This window comes from Theropithecus gelada, chromosome 6 (genome assembly GCF_003255815.1).
Source record: "Theropithecus gelada isolate Dixy chromosome 6, Tgel_1.0, whole genome shotgun sequence".
Classification (NCBI taxonomy): domain Eukaryota; kingdom Metazoa; phylum Chordata; class Mammalia; order Primates; family Cercopithecidae; genus Theropithecus; species Theropithecus gelada.
In genome coordinates, this window is record NC_037673.1 from 43,474,901 (window position 1) to 43,498,273 (window position 23,373).

General features: G+C 38.8%; 1 protein-coding gene across 4 annotated transcripts in view; it reads left to right on the forward strand.

Annotated features, from left to right (window-relative positions):
• The first annotated feature begins 215 nt into the window (after positions 1 to 215).
• NNT (nicotinamide nucleotide transhydrogenase) overlaps positions 216 to 23,373 on the forward strand; it is a 97,995-nt gene continuing 74,837 nt past the window's right edge. For 2 of the 4 annotated variants that reach the window (XM_025388009.1, XM_025388011.1), the window contains exons 1-6: positions 257 to 823; positions 6,158 to 6,361; positions 10,122 to 10,351; positions 12,683 to 12,900; positions 15,783 to 15,870; positions 20,524 to 20,612. In XM_025388009.1, the coding sequence (XP_025243794.1) occupies positions 6,211 to 6,361; positions 10,122 to 10,351; positions 12,683 to 12,900; positions 15,783 to 15,870; positions 20,524 to 20,612 (776 nt within the window). In that variant the 5' untranslated portion in view covers positions 257 to 823; positions 6,158 to 6,210. Of the gene's footprint in view, positions 824 to 6,157; positions 6,362 to 10,121; positions 10,352 to 12,682; positions 12,901 to 15,782; positions 15,871 to 20,523; positions 20,613 to 23,373 lie in introns of all 4 variants that reach the window. The other 2 variants (XM_025388010.1, XM_025388012.1) reach the window with 2 other exon arrangements.

Sequence of the window (23,373 nt, forward strand, 5' to 3'; positions counted from 1 at the left end):
CCCGGGGTGCTTTCCAGCCTCGGGGATATTCGTACTAGCAGTGACACTAGCCAGCTTCCTCTAGGCTGGCTCTGGTGCTGGAAGACAAGCACGCAGATGTGTGTTACTTTTCAAGCCTGGACATTGTTTCTGAGGAATTTAACTCCACCTCTCCTGCCAGAATGGAAAATCAACGCCCCCATTCCCGCCCTTCACCAACCCTTCTCCGCCTGCCCCTTTCCCTTCCGTCCTCTCCTGTTACAGAAGTTCTGATTTTTCCTAGAGAGCTGGAGGAAAGGCAGGTACCCAGAGTGGAGTTATATTACCTGTTTCTTTGTTCTGATGGGACCCCAGAGAGGAATTCACGCTTTGTAACTGGTTCTTCAGGGGGAGAAGCAAATGTGTCCCTGAGAACTTCAGCTGCCGCGTTTGGTTCCAGGTTTGATTGACAAGGACTGGCGGAGGGAAAGAGCGGAGGCGGGGCGGGGGGCCGCGGGCCGAGGCAGAGACAAAGAGGTTTTGGCTGTCCCCGAGAGTGGAAGGGCCCCTGGGGGTACCTAGCCTTTGAACTCAAAGGGGGCATTTGGTGAGGTCGCCTTTTGGTCCGGAGAGCGCGCGGCGATCGGGTGGAGGGGGCCTAGCGGGAAGAAAGCCGGGACCGGGAAGGGGCGCCGGCCGAGGTGGGAGCAGAGCTGCCGTCACGTGGCCGCCGGCAGCCGCGGAGTTGGGGCTGTTCTTCCGGGTTGGAGGCTCAGCGCCGCGGGGCCCAAGCCCGGGTCTGCCAGCGCAACGTCCCCTCGCGGCCCGCAGGGCACAGCCCAAGGCTGTCAGCCTCCCGGCCCAGGTGAGCGCGGCGGCACTGGCGGGTGCGGGCAGCTGGGGCGCGCGCCTAGGGCGCAGCTGGGAAAGGGGCTCCGGCCTTCCCTGAAGACCACAGCCCTCGCCTGGAGAGAGACCTGTCAAAGAGCAAAGGGGGGGCGGGGTCGGCGGTGTCCTGGGCACAGGGTGCACTGGGGTGTCCGCAGGCCGCAGGCTTAAATGGGGAAGAAGAACCGTGCCTCTTGGGGTCCCTTTCTCGTCTCCTGCTAGGGAGATGTCGCAGGGAGTGGGCGGGTGGATTTGGGAACTGGGCCCCCGCAGAGGGGCAGGGAATGAGGCGGCAGCTGTGCAGGTGCAGATATTTGTAGCTTTGGGGGACAGCGAGAGTCGTACGGCGTCATTTCGGCCTGCAAGATGGGGGCTGGTGGAGAGGGAGGTCATAGAGGACTTTCGATGGGCAGTTCACCCAGAGAGGTGGCAGCTGGATGCACCTGAGGTATCCTTGACCCTTGAGGGAGTTCGGAGAGGGTGTCCAGCTGGGGACATAGGAGATTGCGAGCACAAATTGTGAGTGTAAGTCGGGGCGGTCTGGCGGTGGTGGTTGCAAGTTTCTGGGGCCTAGGCTGGTGAGGAGGAAGAGACAGCGGAGAGGGCGACCTGGGCAGAGCTAGTTCAAACTCAACAGCCGGAATGACTATTTGCAGCCCTGGCCAATCGGCTTCCTAGGGAGGTTATAAATAGCGGTCTCGTGCAGATGCCAGTGGGTGGCAGTTAGTTGCTGAGCAAGGGGCGGCACCGGTGGCAGTAGCCGTGACACCGGTGGCTTTGGGTAAGGTCACGGCGCCTGCTAGCCGAAGCTGGCTCAGTAGGGTATTGTGTCCTTGCTGGTATGTCTCGCTTTTAAAAGCGTGACTTGTTTATGGTTACCGGTGTCCTTTATTCACCCTGCGGTGCTGGCCAGTCCTTAGGTGGTCTGTTTGTCAGGAGTCTTGTAGGACAGACTTATTCGGAACAGCGCGTGGGGCTTAGGTGCCTACCTACTCTTCTTATTTAAAGTGTGTCCCTCATCTCCATTTTACCCCTTTTATTTGCAAACCTTGACTTTTTATTAACAGACAGTTTAGGATCACCTTCTTTCCAGCAGGTGCGCTCAGGCTGCTTACTTTTGCTGATAGAATCAGTTTTCCACAAGGCTACACAAACATTTCCTTTTCAAAGGAAATTTTCTGAAAATCCTTGGAAAATGTGCTCAATAGGTACTTAGGCTTAAGGTTACCTAGCCCTATTCATTCATTCAGTCAAAGATACTGACTTCCTCTGTGTTGTGCAAAGCACTGGGGGAGAAGTAATACCAAAGTGAATATAACAGCTCATAAGGATATTCTCAATCCTGGCAACAACCCTGAGAGGTAGGTGCTGTTATTTTATTTTTTCAAGTCTTGCTCTTTTGTCCAAGCTGGAGTACAGTGGCACAATCATGGCTCACTAGAGCCTGGAACTCCTGGGCTCAAGCGATTCTCCCACCTCAGATTCCCAAGTAGCTGGGACTTCAGGCTTGTACCACCATGCCCTGCTAATTAATTTTTTTTTTTTTCAGCAATGGGGGTCTCACTATGTTGCCCAGGCTAGTCTTGAACTCTTGGCCTCAAGCAGTCCTCCCCACTAGCCTCCCAAAGAGATGGCATTATAGGCAAGCCACCTTCCTGGCTGGGTGCTGTTATTCCCCATTTTAAAGATAAGGAAATTAAGTACAGAGAAGTTAAGTGACTTCCCAAGGTCACACAGCCAATAAGTTGTAGAGTGGGGGTTTCCAATCCACAGATCCGGAGCTGACTCTCTTAAATATCTGTAGTATCCTCCCTCTGTAGGTTGGGTGCTTGCCCTCAAGGATTTTAATATCTAATAGGGGAAATAGCCCATATAAGTTACATTAAACATACATATGAAAGCAATGCTAAAAATGTTGTGTTTTCTTTCCCCCCTAATTTTGACTTATAAAGTTTTTTTCTTATTGCTTCAAAGCCACAGGAGCACATGGATAAATGAGAGCTTTACAGTGAAGATGGAGGAAAATGTGATGATTAAGATGGAGTATTATCTTTCATATAAACCTGTACAGGCCAATGATAAGATAGCTTAAATATTCTCTATCTTTCAGGGCCATTTGTATTTGGTTTAGACTTAGTGATATGTACTGCTCTTGCCAAGAAATGACCTCCTGATCTCTGCCATGTATGTTCATAGTTGAATCAAGTGGAATTTTTCACAGAAATTGGCCTATGAAGGCTTTTCAGCCAGGGATCTGCTGAACATCAAATTACCATTTTCCAAGTCGTAGGAACAAATTTTCCAGATTTCAGGCCATGAAATAGGACTTCAGTTTTATAACATTACAAAGTCTCATCTAATCGTAAAATTTCTAGAGCCTAAAATGGCCTTTGAAACCTGTGCTCTTTTTATAGTTGAGCTAACTGAGGCACGGGGAGATTCAGGTTGAACAGTAAGTGAGTGGCAGATTCGGGCAATACAGGACTCTATAAAGCTCACTTCACTCTTTTGCTGATGAGGTCTGGGAACTCTTGGTCAGCCCTATAAAAATGGTGGTTGTTGGGGAGTTGGGATGATCCAAGAAGAGAAACTTGGGTAAGCAGGGAGGTTGGGATAGGAGTAGGTCACTCAGTAACGGTAGGGGAAAAAAATCTCACTCAAGACAAGAATAATCTTTTACACATCTTTGCATCTCCCTTAGTTCTTGGTGTAGATTCGGTAGAGGTTTTGAATATGTAGCTGAATTTTGAACGAATTTTCTCTTTATTCTCAGCCATGATAACTCTAGATGTGACCCATGAATGAATGAGTAGGGTATTTCTGGGACTTGAGAATACTTTAGGACTGAAATAAAATGACATGATGTGTGGAAACACTTTGAATATGTAAAACTGTCTGTCCAAATGCAAAGAATTATTCATACATATTTTTAATTGCATGCCAAAACACATCTTGCATTCTTTCTTCCTTAGCTATTTTTCATTTGATTCTCTTCATCTCAAATGGCTTTCCCTTCCTTTTCTGAGCTCTCAAAGAGGACACAATCTCATTCTTTGATCCTTCAAAGGACTCTGAGCTTGTGTTACTCTACTTTGTAGTATTATTATTTGTTGACTTCTTATCTCCAGGAAAATTTCAGTTTGATTCTACAAGTGCTTCTTAATGGCAAAACTCCGTCCTTGGTATATATTTGTTGAATTAAGGGGCATCTTATGAATAAATGCTCTCTGGATTAAAAATTTCCATTACCAATGATGCTTTCTGGTACTTTAAAGATGTTTCTTCAGGGAGTTGTGGCAGCAGGTTTTTTTTTTTTTTTTTTTCTTTTGAGACAGAGTCTTGCTCTGTTGCCCAGGCTGGCAGGCTGGAGTGTAGTGGCATGTTCTCGGCTCACTGTAACCTTTGCCTCGCAAGTTCAAGTGATTCTCGTGCCTCAGCCTCGTGAGTAGCTGTGCCCCACCCTATCTGATCAATTGACCTTGTGACATTCCTTCTCCTGGGCAATGAGTCTCAGGAGCTCTCCACTGAGCACCTTGTGACCCCCACCACTGCCTACAAGAGAAAACCTCCTTTAACTGTAACTTTCCACCACCTACCCAAATTCTATAAAACTGCCTCACCCCTGTCTCCCTTTGTTGACTCTCTTTTTGGACTCAGCCCACTTGCACCCAAGTGAAAATAAACAACCTTTTTGCTCACCCAAAGCCTGTTTGGTGGTCTCTTCACATGGATGGATGCGCGTCACAATGCCCGGCTAATTCTTTGTATTTTTAGTAGAGATGAGGTTTTGCCATGTTAACCAGGCTGGTCTTGAACTGCTGAGCTCAGGCAATCCACCTGCCAACACCTCTCAAAGTGCTAAGATTACAGGCATGAGCCACCATGCCTGGCCAGTGGCAGCAGTTCTGAAATTAAAAATGAGCTAAGTCTTTCTCCCTCTGGAGTCTGGAAGAAGGTTTACGGAGCCTACTAGGATCAGGTGCTCAGTCCCGTGAGGGTCCACATGATGCAGCAGAACTTACAGGCAGAGTTAGCAGTGTTAGCTGAGTTAGCTGATAAAGTTCTAAGTCCTTGGCTTCTTTCCATTCCTTTTTGTTTTTTTTTTGAGACGGAGTCTCGCTCTGTCACCCAGGCTGGAGTGCAGTGGCGCAATCTCGGCTCATTGCAACCTCTACCTCCTGGGTTCAACCGATTCTCCTGCCTCAGCCTCCCGAGTAGCCAGGATTACAGGTGCCAGCCACTAGGGCTGGCTAATTTTTGTATTTTTAGAAGAAACGGGGTTTCACCATGCTGGTCAGGCTGGTCTTGAACTCCTGACCTCGTGATCTGCCCACCTTGGCCTCTCAAAGTGCTGGGATTACAGGCATAAGCCACGGTGCCTGGCTTCTTTCCATTCTTGAAAGAAAGAAGAGAAAGGTATGGAGGACCGTTGGGAATTATGGGGACAGCGGGAGTGCCTTTCATGCATCCCTGGGGATCTACTGAGGAATGTGGTGGAGGTGGAGGTAGTTCCTGAAGCCTTAGTAACAACAAAATCCAGTGACACTTCACCCAGCCTGGTTAGAACTGGCAAAAAGTGGCCATTTATGAGAACCACTGACAAAAGTGTTCATAGTTACGGCCACATCTGCAAGCACAAGCCTATTTGATAAAGATACTATGGAATTTTTCTTTCTTTCTTCTTTTCTTAGAGTCATATGTCATGCGTGTTTAATTTTCTTGAGAGGTACACTTGGCAAACATGAATCTTGTGTTCACTCACTCAGTCAGCCTCAGTTCAGAGGTCTCAGTGGATAAGCATCCTGCTGCACTGAATAGGATGTCAGAGTATTCGGTATGACCTGGTGGCTAAATATAAGTCACCATTGTACTGTACAGTATTTTAGGTAATTTAAGGGAAATTCAAAGGTAACTGAAGTACATGCACTTTTTGCTGGACATGCTGACTTAGAAGATAACTTTCATGTAAAATATGACTTGATTCTGTAGCAATATGTGTGTGTATTTAAGCTTTCCAGCTACATTAAGGATCAAATAGATTATATGACCTAGGTTTGGAATTGAATAGTGAGTTTAGAACTCCAATTTTAGTGGGAAAATGGATTCCAAGTTTTAAATGCCTGAACTGGAAAACGAATTTTGAGCATCTTCTGTAAATAACAAACTTGGCAAATAAAATTCTTTGTACATGTCTACATACAACTGTTATATTTCAAACTCTTTAGATTAGTATTTTAAAAATGTCTTTCATGTTTAAAAGACAGATAGTTTTTTTCTTGGCATATAAACATCCTATTTTCTCTTTTCTTAGTGATTTGCCTTGAAGGAAACTGGGGAGTCAGAAAATTGGGAACTCATATCAGCATGGCAAGCCTACTGAAAACACTGGTGACTGGCTGCTCGTGTCCTTTACTTAGCAATTTGGGGTCCTGTAAGGGTCTACATGTGAAGAAGGATTTTTTACGAACATTTCATACTCACCAAGAACTGTGGTGTAAAGCGCCTGTAAAACCAGGTAAAGTCTCACTTCAGTGATTGTAAATGAAACCTTCAAGTCATAGGAACTAATAGATCTGATGATCGATAAAAGGAAAAGCCATGTAGTGTTTTTTTGTTTTTTGTTTTTTTTTCTGAGACAGAGTTTCGCTCTGTCTCCTAGGCTGGAGTGCAGTGGCGCGATCTCGGCTCACTGCAAACTCCACTTTCCAGGTTCACATCATTCTCCTGCCTCACTCTCCCAAGTGGCTGGGACTACAGGTGCCCGCCACCACACCCGGCTAATTTTTTGTATTTTTAGTAGAGATGGGGTTTCACCATGTTAGCCAAGATGGTCTCGATCTCCTGACCTCGTGATCCGCCCGTCTTGGCCTCCCAAAGTGCTGCGATTACAGGCGTGGGCCACCGCATCCAGCCAAAGCCATGTAATTTTATGGCCTGGTGCTTGTGAGTGATCATTTTAAACAAAAAATAAGTAAGTGCTATCTTGTGTTTTCCATATACTATAGACGTTCCTGATTTCCAGCGCTAACAGAGAAGAAAAGGTAATAGAAAAAACAAACGAAAAGGATAAACCAGTTGACTTGTCCCTGGAGCCTATTGCTCATAGTAACCATTTCTCCTAGAAGCCCTTTCTAATTCCTTGTTGGTATTTGAGAATTGTACCATATACAGGTCAACTTTGCTCAGGAATTAGGAATTAAGTATGTTAATTGGTCTACATTAATGCTTTCCAATTTAGTAAGTAGCAATTTGATTGCAGTTGCTCAGGTCAGAAACCCTGGAGTCATTCTACATTCTCCTAGTAGGTATGGGTCAGCTCTATCTCATATCTACAATCTGTCCTCTTCTTGCCATTGCTACTTTTATCATCTTGGTCCAAGCCATCATCATCTGTCACCTGTACTGATGCACCAGTCTTCTACATGGTCTGCTTTTTACCTCTGCCCCCTACAGTCTGTTCTGCACAGGACAGTGAGAATAATCTTTTAAAAATGTACAGTCAGGTCACTCCTTAACTCAAAATTTGCCACTTGCTTCCTAACTCTTACAGAGGAAGATCTGAAGTCTTCCAGTGGCCTACAAGGCCTTCCCTGATAGGATGTCTACTTGCTTCTGTTCTGGGGTACAGGCCAGAAGGAGGAGAGGCTAAAAGGGGCCCTTCTAAACCAAGTCAACTCTTTTTCATCAGTCTTGCCCAAAGACCATCCCAGTACTTCTGTCACTTCACTTCACTGTCCAGAACTCAGACGTGTAGCTGTTTATAGCTGTAAGGGAGACTTGGACATTTTGTCTTTTATTCTAGATGGCAGTGTACCCAGCTAAAAATGGCATTTTCTTATTAAGGTGGAGGAACAGGATGGATATTTGGGGGGCAACCTTTGTCACATAGAATAATGCCCTCTTTTGTTTTTTAAGTTTGTAGGACCGTTTGTTTATTCATTAAGGACCCCTAAACTGCTAGGTGTTTTGAGATCTTATGTCTGCCTTGAATAGATTTTATAGCCTCTTTTCTTGTTCTCAGATGACAAGTCACAATTGGCAGGGTATCTGTCCCTATAAGCCTCCAACTTTATCTTCAGATGCTTTCTTTTAAACTGCTCTGGAAAGCCAGATTATCCTGTGTGATAAAATTGTGTATAAAATAAAGGTAAATAACTGTGTTGAAGACATGAATACTGTCCTTGTGAGTAAATCCATGGACATCAAGATCTCTGTATTGATTATGTATAAGACACTTTTGTTTAATTTCTGGTTCCTCACTATTTCCCAATTATTTTTATCTCTGAAAGATAAGGAGTCTGTTTTTTCCTTAATATAACCATAAGTTCATTACCATACTGAAAAGTGTAGTAAGTAATTCCATCTATAGTCAGTATTCATATTTTTTCAATTGCTTTTTCCTTCCTTCCTTCCTTCCTTCCTTCCTTCCTTCCTTCCTTCCTACCTTCCTTCCTTCCTTCCTTCTTTCCTTCCTTCCTTCCTTCCTTCCTTCCTTCCTCTTTTTCTTTACAGTTGGCTTGTTCAAAGAGTGATCCAAACAGGGTCCACACACATTTGATATGTCTCTTTTCTCTATAAGTTCCTCTCTTCTTTTTTCCTTTTAATATACTGAAGAATTTCATTGTTGCTGTGTAGAATTTACAACATTCTAGGTTTGGCTGATTGAATTATCTTGGTATTGTTTAGTCAGTTTCTCTGTCCCTTGTATGTGCTCAAATTATCTCTTATTTGGTCAGTGGAAGCCCTTTCACATTGGCTTCTAAATCCTTTTGACATGGCTTCAGTCATCTTTGGTAGCTTCCTTGCTTTTGCCATGTAGAGCCTGACAATTTGAAGTTGTCAGATAAGTGAACTTGAGATAAGTGTATGTGATTGAGCTTTGTATGTCAATCCAAATATTTGCCAGCTTTCTATTATTTTCCTCCCTCTCCTTCAAGTAAGGAGTAGGATTCAGCATTATTTGCCTTTTGTGTACTGTAAATTATTACTGTATAGGTAGTGTGGAATCTAAGACAGTGTTCAAATTCAGGTCTAGGTTGACTTAATTTCTCTAAGGTCTTAATAAGTTACTCTGTAGGGATAATTTCAATCATTTTGAAATTGTACATATTCAGATCTTAGGTTGCAAGAATGGGTTTCCTAAGCTTTAATAAACCTTAGATAGAAACAGATACTCTTCATTAAAAAATGTTTATGCTGCATATTAAGTAAAACATCAGGAGAAATTGATATCCTATAGCTAAAGATGGTCTGAACCATATCTAAATATAAGATTGTACTACATAGGCTTTTTTGGGTTGCAAGAAACGGAATCACATCAAATTATATTTTGTGATGAGGGTTTGCTATGTGGATTCTTGGCAAGTGTGAGGGCCCAGAAACCCCCCATCTACTCCTTGGATAAGCGGAATGTTATTTGTGGAATTCATGGCTGTGACCCATCTTCTCTCTTTAAATATCTACTACTGATGTTTCTGCCACTGTTACTGCTGACCTCCCTTTGATTACCTCGTAGCTGTGCTTACAAATAACATTTGCACTGATCTACTCTCCTTGTCCCTTTCTCTGGGTCTCCCATTCAAACTCCTTGAGAGAGAACCCAGTGGGTTGAGTAGTCACTGGCCAACATATAGTGTCCTTGGACAGAGTTCCTGTCTAAGTCATCTCATAAGGTGCAGCTGCTAGTTTTCCTCATCTGCCCTGTAGATGATTGTCCTTGACACAGTTGCTGATCCCTCGTCTAAGTGGCTGAGTGTGTAAAATCTTAAAATACAACACTTAGAAATTTATGAGGCATTGTCTGTGGCCAAATTGCCTGGAAGGGAACTTTGAGTGTGGCAGGCCATCAAAATGTCTAGGATACAGTTGTTCTTCAAAATAGCTAGTTACTTCCATTTTTGTTAAAAGTAAGGACAAGGAGACCATAACCAGAGGGGCTTAGTTTGAAGAGTGGAATCAGCATGTGGAGGGATCTCTAAACCCACTTTTTTCTGCCTACAAATCAGCTAAGTTTGTTATATTCCTTGAAAAAAGCCGATTGATTAAATAAAATATTCAGAAGTTTCAGAAGACTAGGCATAAAAGTTTCTTATCCTCTATCAAAAAAGTCAAAGAATTATAAGTATGAATCAGGAACATCATTCTGAACAGCAGGTTGCATGTGTGGTGTATTTTGAAGAAAAGATTGCCCCTTTCAGTTTTCTGAAAACTGTTTTTAAACATTTTTTGTTTGTTTTTTACCAAATGTATTTTTTTTTCCCTTTGCTTGTTTGTAGGAATTCCATATAAGCAACTGACTGTTGGAGTCCCCAAAGAGATATTCCAAAATGAAAAGCGAGTGGCATTGTCTCCTGCTGGCGTTCAGACCTTGGTCAAGCAGGGTTTTAATGTTGTCGTGGAATCTGGTGCGGGCGAAGCTTCCAAGTTCTCAGATGATCACTATAGAGCGGCAGGTGCCCAAATCCAAGGGGCAAAGGAAGCGCTGGCTTCTGATTTGGTGGTCAAAGTAATTATTCCTTTTTCCTCTCCCATTTATAGCATGCTAACTTTTAAAAATCTTTTCATAGAAAAATTAAATTACTTTCTCCGGAGTTATACCTTTTCCTATTTTCAAATAGTGTATTTTTCTCAAAGAAATGATTGCATGTTGTCATATTCTTCATACTCCAGTAAAACTTTTATCAGACAATATGATCTATGTTTAACCATGAGGAAAGAAAAAGTGATCTTCGTTTTTACATTTGCTATATGAACATTTTCTTTTAATTGGCTAGGAAAAATTTGTTCTACATGGTCCATATATATCCAGAATACCCACACGTGAACATTTACTGCTAGAATGGAAAGAAAGTGTGGAACTTAGTCTGGGACTGAATGTTCAGTGATCTTCTGACACCTGAAGGCACAATGATTTACACTGACATAAGTGCTATTTCTAGAGAGGACATGACTATTTTGGAGAAAGCAGCTTTGGGCTGAGTGGCAAGTAGCTTTACCTACTTTAAAATAAGTTCTTAAGGTAATATATAACAGAAATCTATATACTAAAGGACTTGAGAATTAAAATATGAAATAAAAAATCCTTTAGAGTAAGGGGAAGAGACTGTATCAAGGGTCTAGCACAGATGATAACTAGAGTTGAGCATTAAATTAAATGCTAAGCCTCCTGCAGCCAAGGCAAACAGGAAAGTAACTCACTTTTTTTCACGAAATACAAGCTTTTTTTCTACATTAGTTTCTACGAGGTATCAATCACATAGTTTTTTTATTTCCTTAAAATCCTAACACTTGACAGGTGGTTTTTGCTAATGTTACAAAACCAATTTTTGCTATTGAAAGTTAATAGTAAAATTTGTGGTATGGGGGTTAACTGCAACTCAGCTAAAGCTTTTTAAAGGTTTAAGTTTACAAATACTTGGTAATATAACTAGATATATAGTAAAATTACTTAGAGAAAAGAGAAGTATAATTCATTCTCATATATATTCTAGAGATCATCTTTTGAGATGTCTTGAAAAAGCCCTATAAGGGTGTGTTTACATTTTGGAAATGCTATGTGTTCCTTTTAGGGATTCACAATGTATATAAGCAGTTAATGGTGTACTCAGAAATACTGTAACATAGAATACTATATGACCTTGTACAGTACTAGCGTTAATGAACTTCTTGATCTTGGGGGCCTCTCGTTTGAGCCAAGTCTGTTAATATCCTGAGGAGCACATTCAGGAAAACATTCTATTGGCTTGAGTTACTCAGATGACAACGGTCTCAGCTGAGCATTTGATAGGGGCCAGTAGAATCAATTCAGAGTTGTTTTCTAACTTTTACTAAATCTATGTTATAGATTTTCTTGGAGGAAAAGTAGACCTTGTCAGAGAGCCTTAATTAAAGTCCAGAACCTAGAAACATATGCATCACCAGATCAACAACTGAAATGGGAATAGCAGACAAAGGTGTCTCATAGGTAAATTGAGGTGAAATGCTGTGAGATAAACTTATTGACCCAATGTTTGTGTTTGTATTTAAAACATAAGTCCCAGAGGCTGTGTTTTCTGTGTTTACTTGCCTAAAAGCACTATTGCTAACTGGGAACTAATGAAATGGGATATTTTATTTGAAGGTTGATTTTAAACTTGGATATAAAACATATTTTAAAATATATTTAAAATGCAATTTAAAAAATTTGGCTTTAAAAAGTGGATATTGGAAACTTTCAAGCATATGGAGTGTGTATTCATTGACTTAGTTGATACTTCTTAACGTAACAAAATATATTGTAGCTTTTGACTTAAACCCAATTCAGCAAGGTTACTAGTGTGAGTTGTGTTCATCTATAAATAGTCACCTGGAATTTTAAAGTGACATAAGTCTATACTTAGTTTACAGTGTTCTTAATGTCTCATCACTCCAAATATTTATGCTTACCAAAATTAGCAAGGATTTAATCTTGCTTGAAGGATTGAACACACAACAAAACTTCCTGTCTGTTTATTCTAATATCTGTTAATATTACCAGGGTAATAAGTTTTGGGGACTGCAGGTTTGCTGGAGAGCTTCCATATATTTTTTCACCTCTCTGCAGTTAATTGTCAAACCAGTCTCAGTATTTTGTATTTCCCAGGTGTGTGTACCCTTTACTCAGACCAGTCCACAGGTCATTAGGGAGGGGATAGATGGTATATGTCTGTGTGTGCTTTTTTAGTCAGAAATTTATTGATGGCAGATTTATTTCTGGAGTATTATTTAAGTCATAGCATATTATCTAAGTTTTCCTGTTTAGTTAAAAATATGATTAAGGTATTTATATTTTTAATCTGTGACTTGATTTTTTTCCCAGGTGCGAGCCCCTATGGTTAATCCAACATTAGGTGTTCATGAAGCTGACCTTTTAAAGACATCGGGAACACTGATTAGTTTTATTTACCCAGCCCAAAATCCAGAGTTGCTAAATAAACTTTCCCAAAGAAAAACTACAGTTCTGGCAATGGACCAGGTTCCAAGAGTTACAATTGCTCAGGGATATGATGCACTAAGCTCCATGGCCAACATTGCAGGGTAGGTTCTTTTCCATTTCAAATGAGCAAAAGCACAATGGTGCTACAGAAACCTTCACACTGTAGCTCTTCTCTTTTACGATGATTTTACTTGTAATTATTGTTGTAGATTGCAGCCTTTTGAGAGTACATTTAAATTATTTTTGACTCTTTTTCCTGTTTTACAGTAATTAGATAGGAAATGAACTCTATTATATATTCCTTTTTAATCTTAGTGAGTAGAAGAGTAGTAATGTTTCCATCCACCAAAGCAAATAGCTGTCAGATTATTTGTATGAGGAACACACTATATTTCATATGTGTGTGTATACATGTATATATTAGGTTGAAGTTACTGTTTTTATGGGTCAAAAATGGTTGAATAGTGACAATTTCATGTGGTTAAATTAATATGCATATATTAGTGGATTTGCCATCTTAATTAGGTTTTGCTTAGGTAAATTTATAAAATATTTAAAGAATAGGAAAAAGGTCTGGACTGGAGGAAGTTTCATCTGATGTCAAAACCCATATTGATAACTGAGGGCGATGTCTTCTACCTTTAAGGTCAAGATGGTAATACGCTTCATTTGCCCAATAGCACCAATACATTCTCTGTTGATTGCCTGGAGTACTATGTTGAGAAGGATTCTAAGGCCCATTCTGCTTGGAGGAATGTGGCTATGATTGAGTAATCATGCCTGCCATGGTGAGGGACAGGAATAGCTGCATGAACGCAGTGTACTGCTGACTTTGCCTTAAAGGGTGGGAACAATCTGGAAATGGGATAATGCTTATGAAGCAACTTCTCTAAGAAACTAATTAAATAAGATTTTAAGCATGAAAACTATTAGTAGTTGACAATTTGCTAATATTAATGAGGCACAAAGAACATCTTTTTAAAAAAACAGTGCATAAAAGACACTAACATGACTAACATGAATAAAGCCTTTTACAGCCTGACACATAAGCAAAAGTTTTCTTAGGTTTTATATTTTAGCATAGGAAATATGTCATAGATTCTACTTTGTGTTTTTAGCTGCACGCTTTTAAATGTATTTAGCCTAATGTGACTTAAAATTTTATCTAGAAAATGTATAATGTTAAGTTTTAAGGGTGCTGTTGATTCTGAAATGCACATATGTGAAAGAATATCAAAACCAGTCACTCTAGATCAAGTGGTTTTAGCTGTTGAATCTTTTGAGCAAATGAAATATTATGAGACAATATAAATAAATCCAATAAGAGCTGAGTAGTTTTGGGTACACTGAGTATGGCAGGATTGTGTAGAAACATTCCTACTCTCCATCTCATCCACTATGGCCCCAGATTTGTCTGAAGTTTAAACCTGCAGGGACCCAGGGATCACAATTTGAGGAATCACTGTTTTATGTCCTGAGCTGATATGTGCAGAGAGCATAGTGTAAAAGGAATCATCTAGTATACATATCCATACAATGCATGATAAATCATTATCTGTCTCATTCATACACACAGCCATATTACAGTGAAGATGTGCTGCTTCCACTTCATTACTGTTCATTCTGAACTTTTTTGCTGTCATGAAGAAAATGTCCAATTTATTAACTTTTTTCACTGTAAATGTTTTCTTGTACATTTCCTGTGTAATCAACCTCCTTTTGTGATTTATTTTTCAGAATAGCAACTGAATCTTTTAGAGCATTAATTCTACAATTAATTTCTTACAGTGGCCTTTGAATCTTTGTCGTATTTGCCCATTAAAAAATGCTGTCACTTGAATTCAGAAGAGCAACAGATAATATAATCTCTAAAGTATTATTTTTTGCTCCAGTATGATTAAGTTAATAGTGACTTTATATGTTTTTGCATCACTTATTGTATCAAATATTATTATGTAAAAATATGATCAGGGAGAAGATTTTCTTGTCACCTAGCAGGGGAGTTTTAATAGTTGCTTTATAATATTGAGCCAGTGTATATATTACCAAGTAAGAATGCAAAAGTGCCTTTTACATATAAAATAGTATGAAAATTATTTGATTTATTAAATAGTTTGTTTCTTTGGCTGAAACACTTAATATTCACTGAGCATTTTCTATGTGACAGGCTTTATGCCAAGTGTTTCACCTGCACTATCTCATTTAGTCCTCACGACCCTAAAAGATAGATGCTGTTTGTCCTCACTTTATAGATGAGGAAACCAAGGTTTAGAAAATTTTAAAAATTTGCCCAAGATCACAAAGGTAATCAGTCAGTATGTCTGAAAATCCCATACTTTGAAACATTAGAGATCAAGGGAAGTGTTTCTTCTGTTCTCCGAGGTTGGAATCTTATTATGTACAAGCCTATGGATGACCTAATTTTTTTATTTTAAAGATTTTCCCCCCATTACCTAAGCACTACCTAGTCATCAAAGAAGATTTGGACAATATAGTAAAGTAAGTGTGAAGGATGTATAGTCCTAGCACCCAAAGAAAACCATTGTTAGTATTTTCCTATCTTTCATTCATTACATTTTCTGTTATGTTCTACAGTACTTGTTATGAAGAGGGTGGGTGCATAATGGATAAGAGAGGGCTTCTGTAGGCAGGCTACCTATGTTAGACTTCTGGCTCCACAATTTCCTAGCTGAGTGACCTTGGGCAAGTCTCTCAATCTGTATCTCAGTTTTCTCACCTATGGGATGAAGATACTAATTGTACCTATCCATAGGCTTGTTGTGAAAATTAAAGGAGCAAGTATATATACAACACTTAGAACTGTTTTTGACATATAGTACATACTATATAAATATTAGTGATTATTCTTTGACAAAACTTCATTGATTACTTATGATGATATATGAGTCTGAGATCTCTCCTTTTATGGAATTGTTTATTTATTTATTTATTTATTTATTTATTTATTTATTTATTTTTAAAGTTATAAGGCTGTTGTCCTAGCAGCAAATCATTTTGGACGTTTTTTTACTGGTCAGATCACAGCTGCTGGAAAAGTTCCTCCAGCTAAGGTAGGTACAACTTTTAATGTTTCTTTATCATATGCATTGATTAAAGGAAAGGGGATGTATAGTCTCAAAATATAGTTATTTAAAAATTTTTATATGTTAACCTCACATTGATGACTTTTTGGTGTGTATAAATATTTCATGAAGCCTCAAAGCTTAACATTTAAGATTGCTAGAAAAAAATGAACTTTGACTTTCTGAAAGTTCTAGTCTTTTCTGTTTTTTAACTTACTAATTTGAATTTTTAAAAGAATTTTGGATAACTCTGTAGCCTATATATTATTAATTTTTTAAAACAAATCTTCAAGATACCATTCTGAAGATTCTGGGTTTCTCAATTTTTGCAACATTTTGGCACATATACAAGGTATTTTTGGTTTCTTTACTTCTTGTCAATTTTTGGATCAAGAAGACAGGAAATGGGAGGTGGTGTAATCAGGGTATTTGGCAGAGAGAAAGGGTGCCAGTTTCTTTAATCCACGCTGAGAGCATAAAGGAGCAGTTAATGATGAGAGGTGACAATGGCTTGCTGAAAGAATAGGAGGTCATATTGTGATCCTTCAATCCTATGTACACTCAGTAACAATGGAAATCCTGAGGCTAGGTGTCTTAGTCCATTTTGTGTTACTAAAAGAGAATACCTGAGACTGGGTAATTTATTTTAAAAAAGAGGTTTATTTGGCTCATAATTCTGGTAGCTGGAAAGTTCAAGATTTGGCAGCTGCATCTGGTGAGGGCCTCAAGGCTGCTTCAACTCATGGTGGACAGTGTAAAGGGAGCAGCCATGTGCAGAAAAGATCACATGGTGAGAGAGGAATCAAGAGAGAGAAACCGAGGGAACTTGGCCCTTCTATCAACCCACAGAATGAGAACTCTGCCCCCCACTCCCAGGGAGGGCATTAATCTGTTCATGAGAGATCCACTCCCATGACCCAAACACCTCCCATTAGGACCCACCTCCTAATATTGCCACATTTGGGATCAAATGTCAACATGAGTTTTCACTGGAACAAAGCACATCCAAACCATAGCATTAGGTACAGGAAACTTGACTTTAAATGTGGTCATTTACCTACCTGTAGGGTACAGGTTTACCGGTGCTTCCTGCTCTTAAGTACTTTGTTATATAAGCCCAGAGTTCTCACACAAAATAAATCTGGAAAACAATTAAAACAAAAGCTGATAGCAGCTTTGAGAAATTATATTGTTTTGAAAAACAGGCCAGGTGAAAAAAATGCGGTTTAAGTGGAGGCCAGAATACTTAGCAAGAAAGTGTGAGCAAACAACGCAGATGTGAGATGTACAATGATTAAATTTTGACTTCTTTCTCAGGATCACAAAAAAAAATCTGGCACGCATAGTGGCCAGAAGTTCGATGCTGTTCTTAAATTGACTGAATGCTTTGATGCACGAGTCTACTTTGGTTATAATCTTTCTAGATATATGTGGAAGTTGAGAGAAAAGCTGTGAATAAAAGATATTAAAAAGTGAAACAAAAGACAAGACGCTTAAAGAAAAGAGAATCAGCCTTTAAAAGGTGGAAAAGTGACTATCTTTACTGAAAATTTAAATTGCAGCTTAAGGGACTTTGGCTACATGACAGAAATAATTTTCTGAAATTGAAGGAACTGGTACAGCTCATTAAGGTGGACTGCATAATACAGTCTTTTATTTGGATTTCCTTTAAACATGAAGGGTTCTTACCTGCTAAAACAAGTTTGTTCAAGCCACAGCCTGTGGGCCACATGTGGCCCAGGATGGTTTTGAGTGCGGCCCAAAACAAATTTGTAAACTTTCTTAAAACATTATGTGATTTTTGTTGCCATTTTATTTTTTTGGCTTATCAGCAATTGTTGGTGTTAGCTAGTGTATTTTATATGTGGCCCAAGACAATGATATGTGAGGCATTGTTCTAGGAGCTGGGGATATGGCGTGAACAAGACAAAATCCCTGCTGCACAAAACTTACACTCCAGTGGGGGTCACAGTGAGGAGACAAAAGATCAAATAAATACCTGAGGGAATTTTATTTTATTATTATTATTATTTTTGACTTGGTTTTTATTTTGGAGGCAGGTTCTCACTCTGTGTGGAGTTTTCACTCCAGGCTGATCTGGAACTCCTGAGCTCAAACAATCTTCCTGTCTTGGCCTCCCAAAATTTTGGGATTACAGGCATGAGCCACTGCACCTGGCCATGAGATAATTTCACACAGGAAAAAATGAACCGTATGATATGACAGTAATGGGCACAGGTCACTTTAGTAGAGGTATGGGGAAACTTCGTCTGACCTTTGAGCTGAGATTTGAAGCATGGAAGAAGGAAACAAGAGTTTAAGGATTCCAAGCATTTAGGATTCCAGTATTTAGGTTCTGGAAAAATAAAGAAGACCGTTGGTCTTGGAGTGTGGTGAACAAGATGAGTGATCTGAGATGATGTCGGAAAGGAAGGTCTAGGCTGGATCATGTGGGGCCTCTCTTCTAGGTCATGTTATAGACTTTGGGTTCTCCTGCAGATGAGGGAAATGTTTGGTTTAGTATTTAAAAAAAATCATGTGGCTGTTCTGTGGGGCAATGGATAGTAGGGTGAAGGCAAGATCTGTCAGCAATTGGTTGTACCTGGGAAGATGACAGCACCAGAAATGTAGAGAAAGGTGAAGGATTTTATCTGGATTAGGGGAGATCTTTGGGAGTTAAGACCAGTAGTACTTGTTGATGAATTGGAAATGGAAATATGTGCAAAGGGAGAAGTTGACAAATTCCCCATTTTGGCTTAAACTATTGTGCATAGTTACTGCCTTTACTCAGATGGGGAAGGCCAGAGGAGGAGCAAGTTATATGAGTGAACACAAACAGTGTTCCTAAAGTTATATCCTTTCTCCTGCCCTTTCCCATACTATTTCTTTTTTTTCTTTTTAGGTTTTTATTTCTTGTTTTTTAATAGAGACAGGATCTCACTATGTTGCTCAGGCTGGTCTTGAACTCCAAAGCTCAAGGGATCCTCCTGTCTCGGCCTCCCAAAGCGCTGGGATCACAGGGCCACCTGCCTGGCCCCGTACTATTTCTTGAGCATATGCCTACAGTGTAACAGTTAGCAGTAAGTGCTTCGGTTAGATTCCATTGTTTAATGTAACAACAGTCTGAGAAGGCACTTTGATTGCTGTATTGCAGATGATAAGCAGCTTGCCCAAGATCACCCAGAACAAGTTAGTAACAGAGTTAGGATTTTGACCTAAGCTTTCTGACTCTTATTTTCTGTGTCTTTTTCTTTACTCCATGCTTTAGAAAGAAAAAGTAAATTTCTATAGTAAGATCTGCTCTTTTTGTGTGATTCTGTTTTTTAAAGTATGGGTTTTTTTTTTTTTTTTTTTTTTTTTTTGTTATTGTTTTTTTTTTTTTTTTTTTTTTTTTGTTGTTGTTGTTGTTATGTCTTGATTCAGGATAACTTGGCCAAGTCATGTGACTTTTACTTATTTTTATTTACTCTTTCTTTCTTGCTTTCTCGCTTTCTTGCTTTCTCTCTCTCTTTCTTTCTCTTTCTCTCTCTCCTGTCTTTCTCTCTCTCTCTTTCTCTCTTCTCTCTTTCTCTCTTTCTCTCTTTCTTTCAGTGGTGATGGAGCTCCTGTGTGGAAGAGGTTGGTGCTTTGGAGCCTAGAGCCTGCTTATTCCCTCTGGTCACTCTTTGCCCCCTTTCCTATAGACTTCCCCTTGTCCCCAAACACAGCATCATTATCAAGATCAATTCATGTGACCTTTGAGACACTGCCCAGAGCTCACTGGCGCACAGTCTGACTAGCCTTGTCTTTGTCAAGGCAGAAGGACATGTGGGCATGATGGGTGGGTGTCAATTTATAAGCTTCACTGATTCTGTGGGTGGCATTTTTTCTACAGGAACAAAGTGTTGCTTTCAATTGACTGTTTATGGGATATATAACAGGACTTTACTCTGGAAGGCCCATTCCAGACTGGAGACAATATTGTTCTTACTTTGTTTCTTAGAAGGCGGGGGAGACTCTTGTTTCTGAGGAATTCTTTGGTTCTCTTGTTGCTGATCCTTCATGATTAGGGACATTAGTTTCATTGCTTCAGACTTAGGGAGAGTTGCTCAAAATGGTTCAGAATTGTGGTTGCTCATCAGCTGTTCCTTTCAGAAGCATTTTGGCTCAAAATAGAGGTTGGGGTAGATGTTTCACCAATGTTGTACCCATCTTTGAAATGTATTTTGATGTTTGATGAACAAAGAAAAACCTTATAATTTGGTAGGGTAAAGGTAGTTAGATTGCCACACTGGGACTTTTAGTAGAAGGAACTTTTAGACAGTGGAAAAGAATCTGTTAATCTTCAACATACGTAATGCTGATCATACTTAGGTCGCTTTTACATGGATATGCTGAGTATTAGGCTATTTTTAGTGAATTGTTGTTGGCCTTTGCTAGCAGTTGTTTCTTTCATAAAATTTTAAGATCAGTGGTGGTTCAGTTAAAGAATAGTCTATGTGCTCGATACAGTTACTAAGGGCTGATCATCATCATCACCATCAGCACCGCCATTTATTGATGCTAAACTTGTACTAGGCACCAATAATTGTTAGCCGATGATTTTTCATTATTAGTTGATAATGAGCCTTAATACATAACTGGGTCTATCTTCTTTTCTAGATTCTGATAGTTGGTGGTGGTGTTGCTGGGCTTGCTTCTGCAGGCGCAGCAAAGTCGATGGGTGCAATCGTTCGAGGGTTTGACACAAGGTGAGTGCTTTACTAGTGACTGATGTTAAGGTAAAAACATTTTGTTTCAGGGGCATGTTACACTTTCCTTAAAACTTATAAACTGAAGTAGCACATTGCAACTGGTCTATAAGCTCTTTCCATTTAAAAATGTTTCCACTTTTTAAAAGTTAATGCAAAGTGAAAATGTATTACTTAAATTAACAACTCACAACTCTATTTTCTTTGGTGGATTGACAGTGGGACCAGAATTCTTTCTATCCTGAGTTTCTAACATGTTGCTTTACCTATTTCTGTTCAGAATGCTTTTAGGCACTAGTTAGGGCATGAACAAAGATGTTTGTGAATCTGAAGAATGAGTAAAACAGCAGGCTGAGTGGGGGCATGCCCTACCTTGAATGGATAGAAGCAAATAAAGCTGATTGGCACTTCACTTGACTAGCACCATGTGAATTATTATTACTGCATTATTTATGCTTCCTGCGTTTTATGTTAAGATAGAGCTGCATATATTTTTCTGATAATTTTTGAGCCCCTGGGTGAAAGTACTTGATTTATAAAGAAATATACTCTATTTCTTTAATGTAGACATATACACATTTTCCTAGATTGTTTTTAAAGAGAAGTTTGATTAAAATTCTTCTTCATTTCAGAAGACACTAGACACTGGATTTTATTAAATGTCAGTTGAGTACTGTTAATATGTGTTTTAATAATTTTTGAGGTTGAAAAATGTAGTTATTTATTATCAGCTGAGGGTACTGGAGGAATAATACTACTGTTAATCCTGAATATAGAATGATCAAAAAAGAAAAGAAAGCAACCATTCAAAGTTGGAAGAATGTGACTTTTCAGAGTAAACAATGTTCCATAGAATATGGTTAATAGTCTTTATCTAGAGTTAAAGTGATATACTGATAAAAAGCTGTCCTGCTGAAATGAGAAAATAAGTCATTTCCAAAGTAACCAGGACACAAACCAAGCATAGCTAGAGTTAAACATGCCATTGATCCTGTCATTTTATTTTTACTGTTTGTTGATGTGAAGTTTTCTCAAGACCTCCAAGCCAGTAGAAAGCAGGTTAAGTTTTCATTGTAGTGGACAGTAGTATTAAAATAGAAATGTATGTATTTGACCTAAAGATGATTTGAAACTTGGTGGTGGGTGAACTACTGAGAATTTAGTATATTGATGTCATTTTTTAGATTGTGTACAGAATCAACAGCTAGAATATGGCTGTTGCTTATATTAGAAAAATACAAAAACTCAATCTTTCTTTATAATTTATTAAGTTCGTTATACAGGTATCTCAAGTATACAATGAAGAAAGATGTGACTGAACTGATTGAATACTTTTCTAAGAATTATAGCTCATTAGTTACTCTAGTCACTATTTTGAGATGGGGTTGGTTTCATATTATAAATATGAAATCCAAAGCATACTTGATTTTAAATTCTTGTTGGAAGATTGAGTGGTATGTATTTTCAGTTAAATATCCTAAAAACTTACAGACAGCTCATTGCCCGATGGTATTTAAATGGTCTGACTTTTGAATTCTTTCAAACAATAACTAGAAGATACTCCTCTTAGCAATAGTGATTATCTTGCCTAATGCCTTTATCACAAAGTTTAAATATATAAAAACCTTGCTTTCTTTCCTGTCATAAAATAGTACATGATTATTCTTCCAATTCAGAAAAATATGAAAAAGCACAAGAACAGAAAATAAAATACCCTAAAGTCTCACTGCCTAGTGGTAATTTTTTTCATGTGTTCCCTCTTCTACACATTAATTAAAAATGTAATTTTACTGTTCCATTTACCTTTTTTCAATTAACAGTAGATCATGAAGATCTTTCCTTACATATTAATGTTTTTAATGGCTGCAGAAGATTCCATTGTATAGAAGTACAGCAATTTATTTAACTAGGCCTCTATAAATGGACATTTTTTGCTATATTTACACAGTACTCTGTAGGTCAATATACACTTACATGTACATACAGTAAACCCTGTATCCATGTTCTATTATCTGTGGGTTCAACCAGATCAAAAATATTCGGAAAACATGTTTGTGTTTGTACTGAGCTAGTACCAATTTCATTTTTCTTGCCATTATTCTCTAAATAATATGATATAACAACTATTTATATAACATTTACATTTATTAGGCATTATAAATAATCTAGAGACGATTTAAGCTATTTGGGAAGATGTATGTAGGCTATGGGAAGATGTATGTAGGCTATGTGCAAATACTACACTGTCTTTTATAAGGGGCTTGATCATCCGTGGATTTTGATATCTGAGTGGGGTCATGGAACCAATTCCCCAGATAAATTCCTTAGATAAATTCTAAGGAAATATTGGAGTCAAAAGATATACACATTTTAAATGCTAATATGTTATAATATTTTTGAATGATGAGATTATTTTATGGGCAAAGGTATAACAACAAAGATTTAAAAACATATTTCTAATGATGTGAATTCATTATTGAAAAATACAGAGAAACATAAGGATGAATGTGAAAATACTTTTTATAAATCTATCAGCCAGATATAATTGCTAGTGATATTTTGGTATAATTTCTGATAGAGTTATATATATATATATATATATATATATATGACTTTTGAACAAAATTTGGATTATGTTATATACATATATATGTGTGCATATATATATATGTGTATATATGTGTGTGTGTACATACACACATATTGGCTTAAAACATAAGAAAATGTATTATTTCTTCTAACTGAGAATCCAGGGGAATGA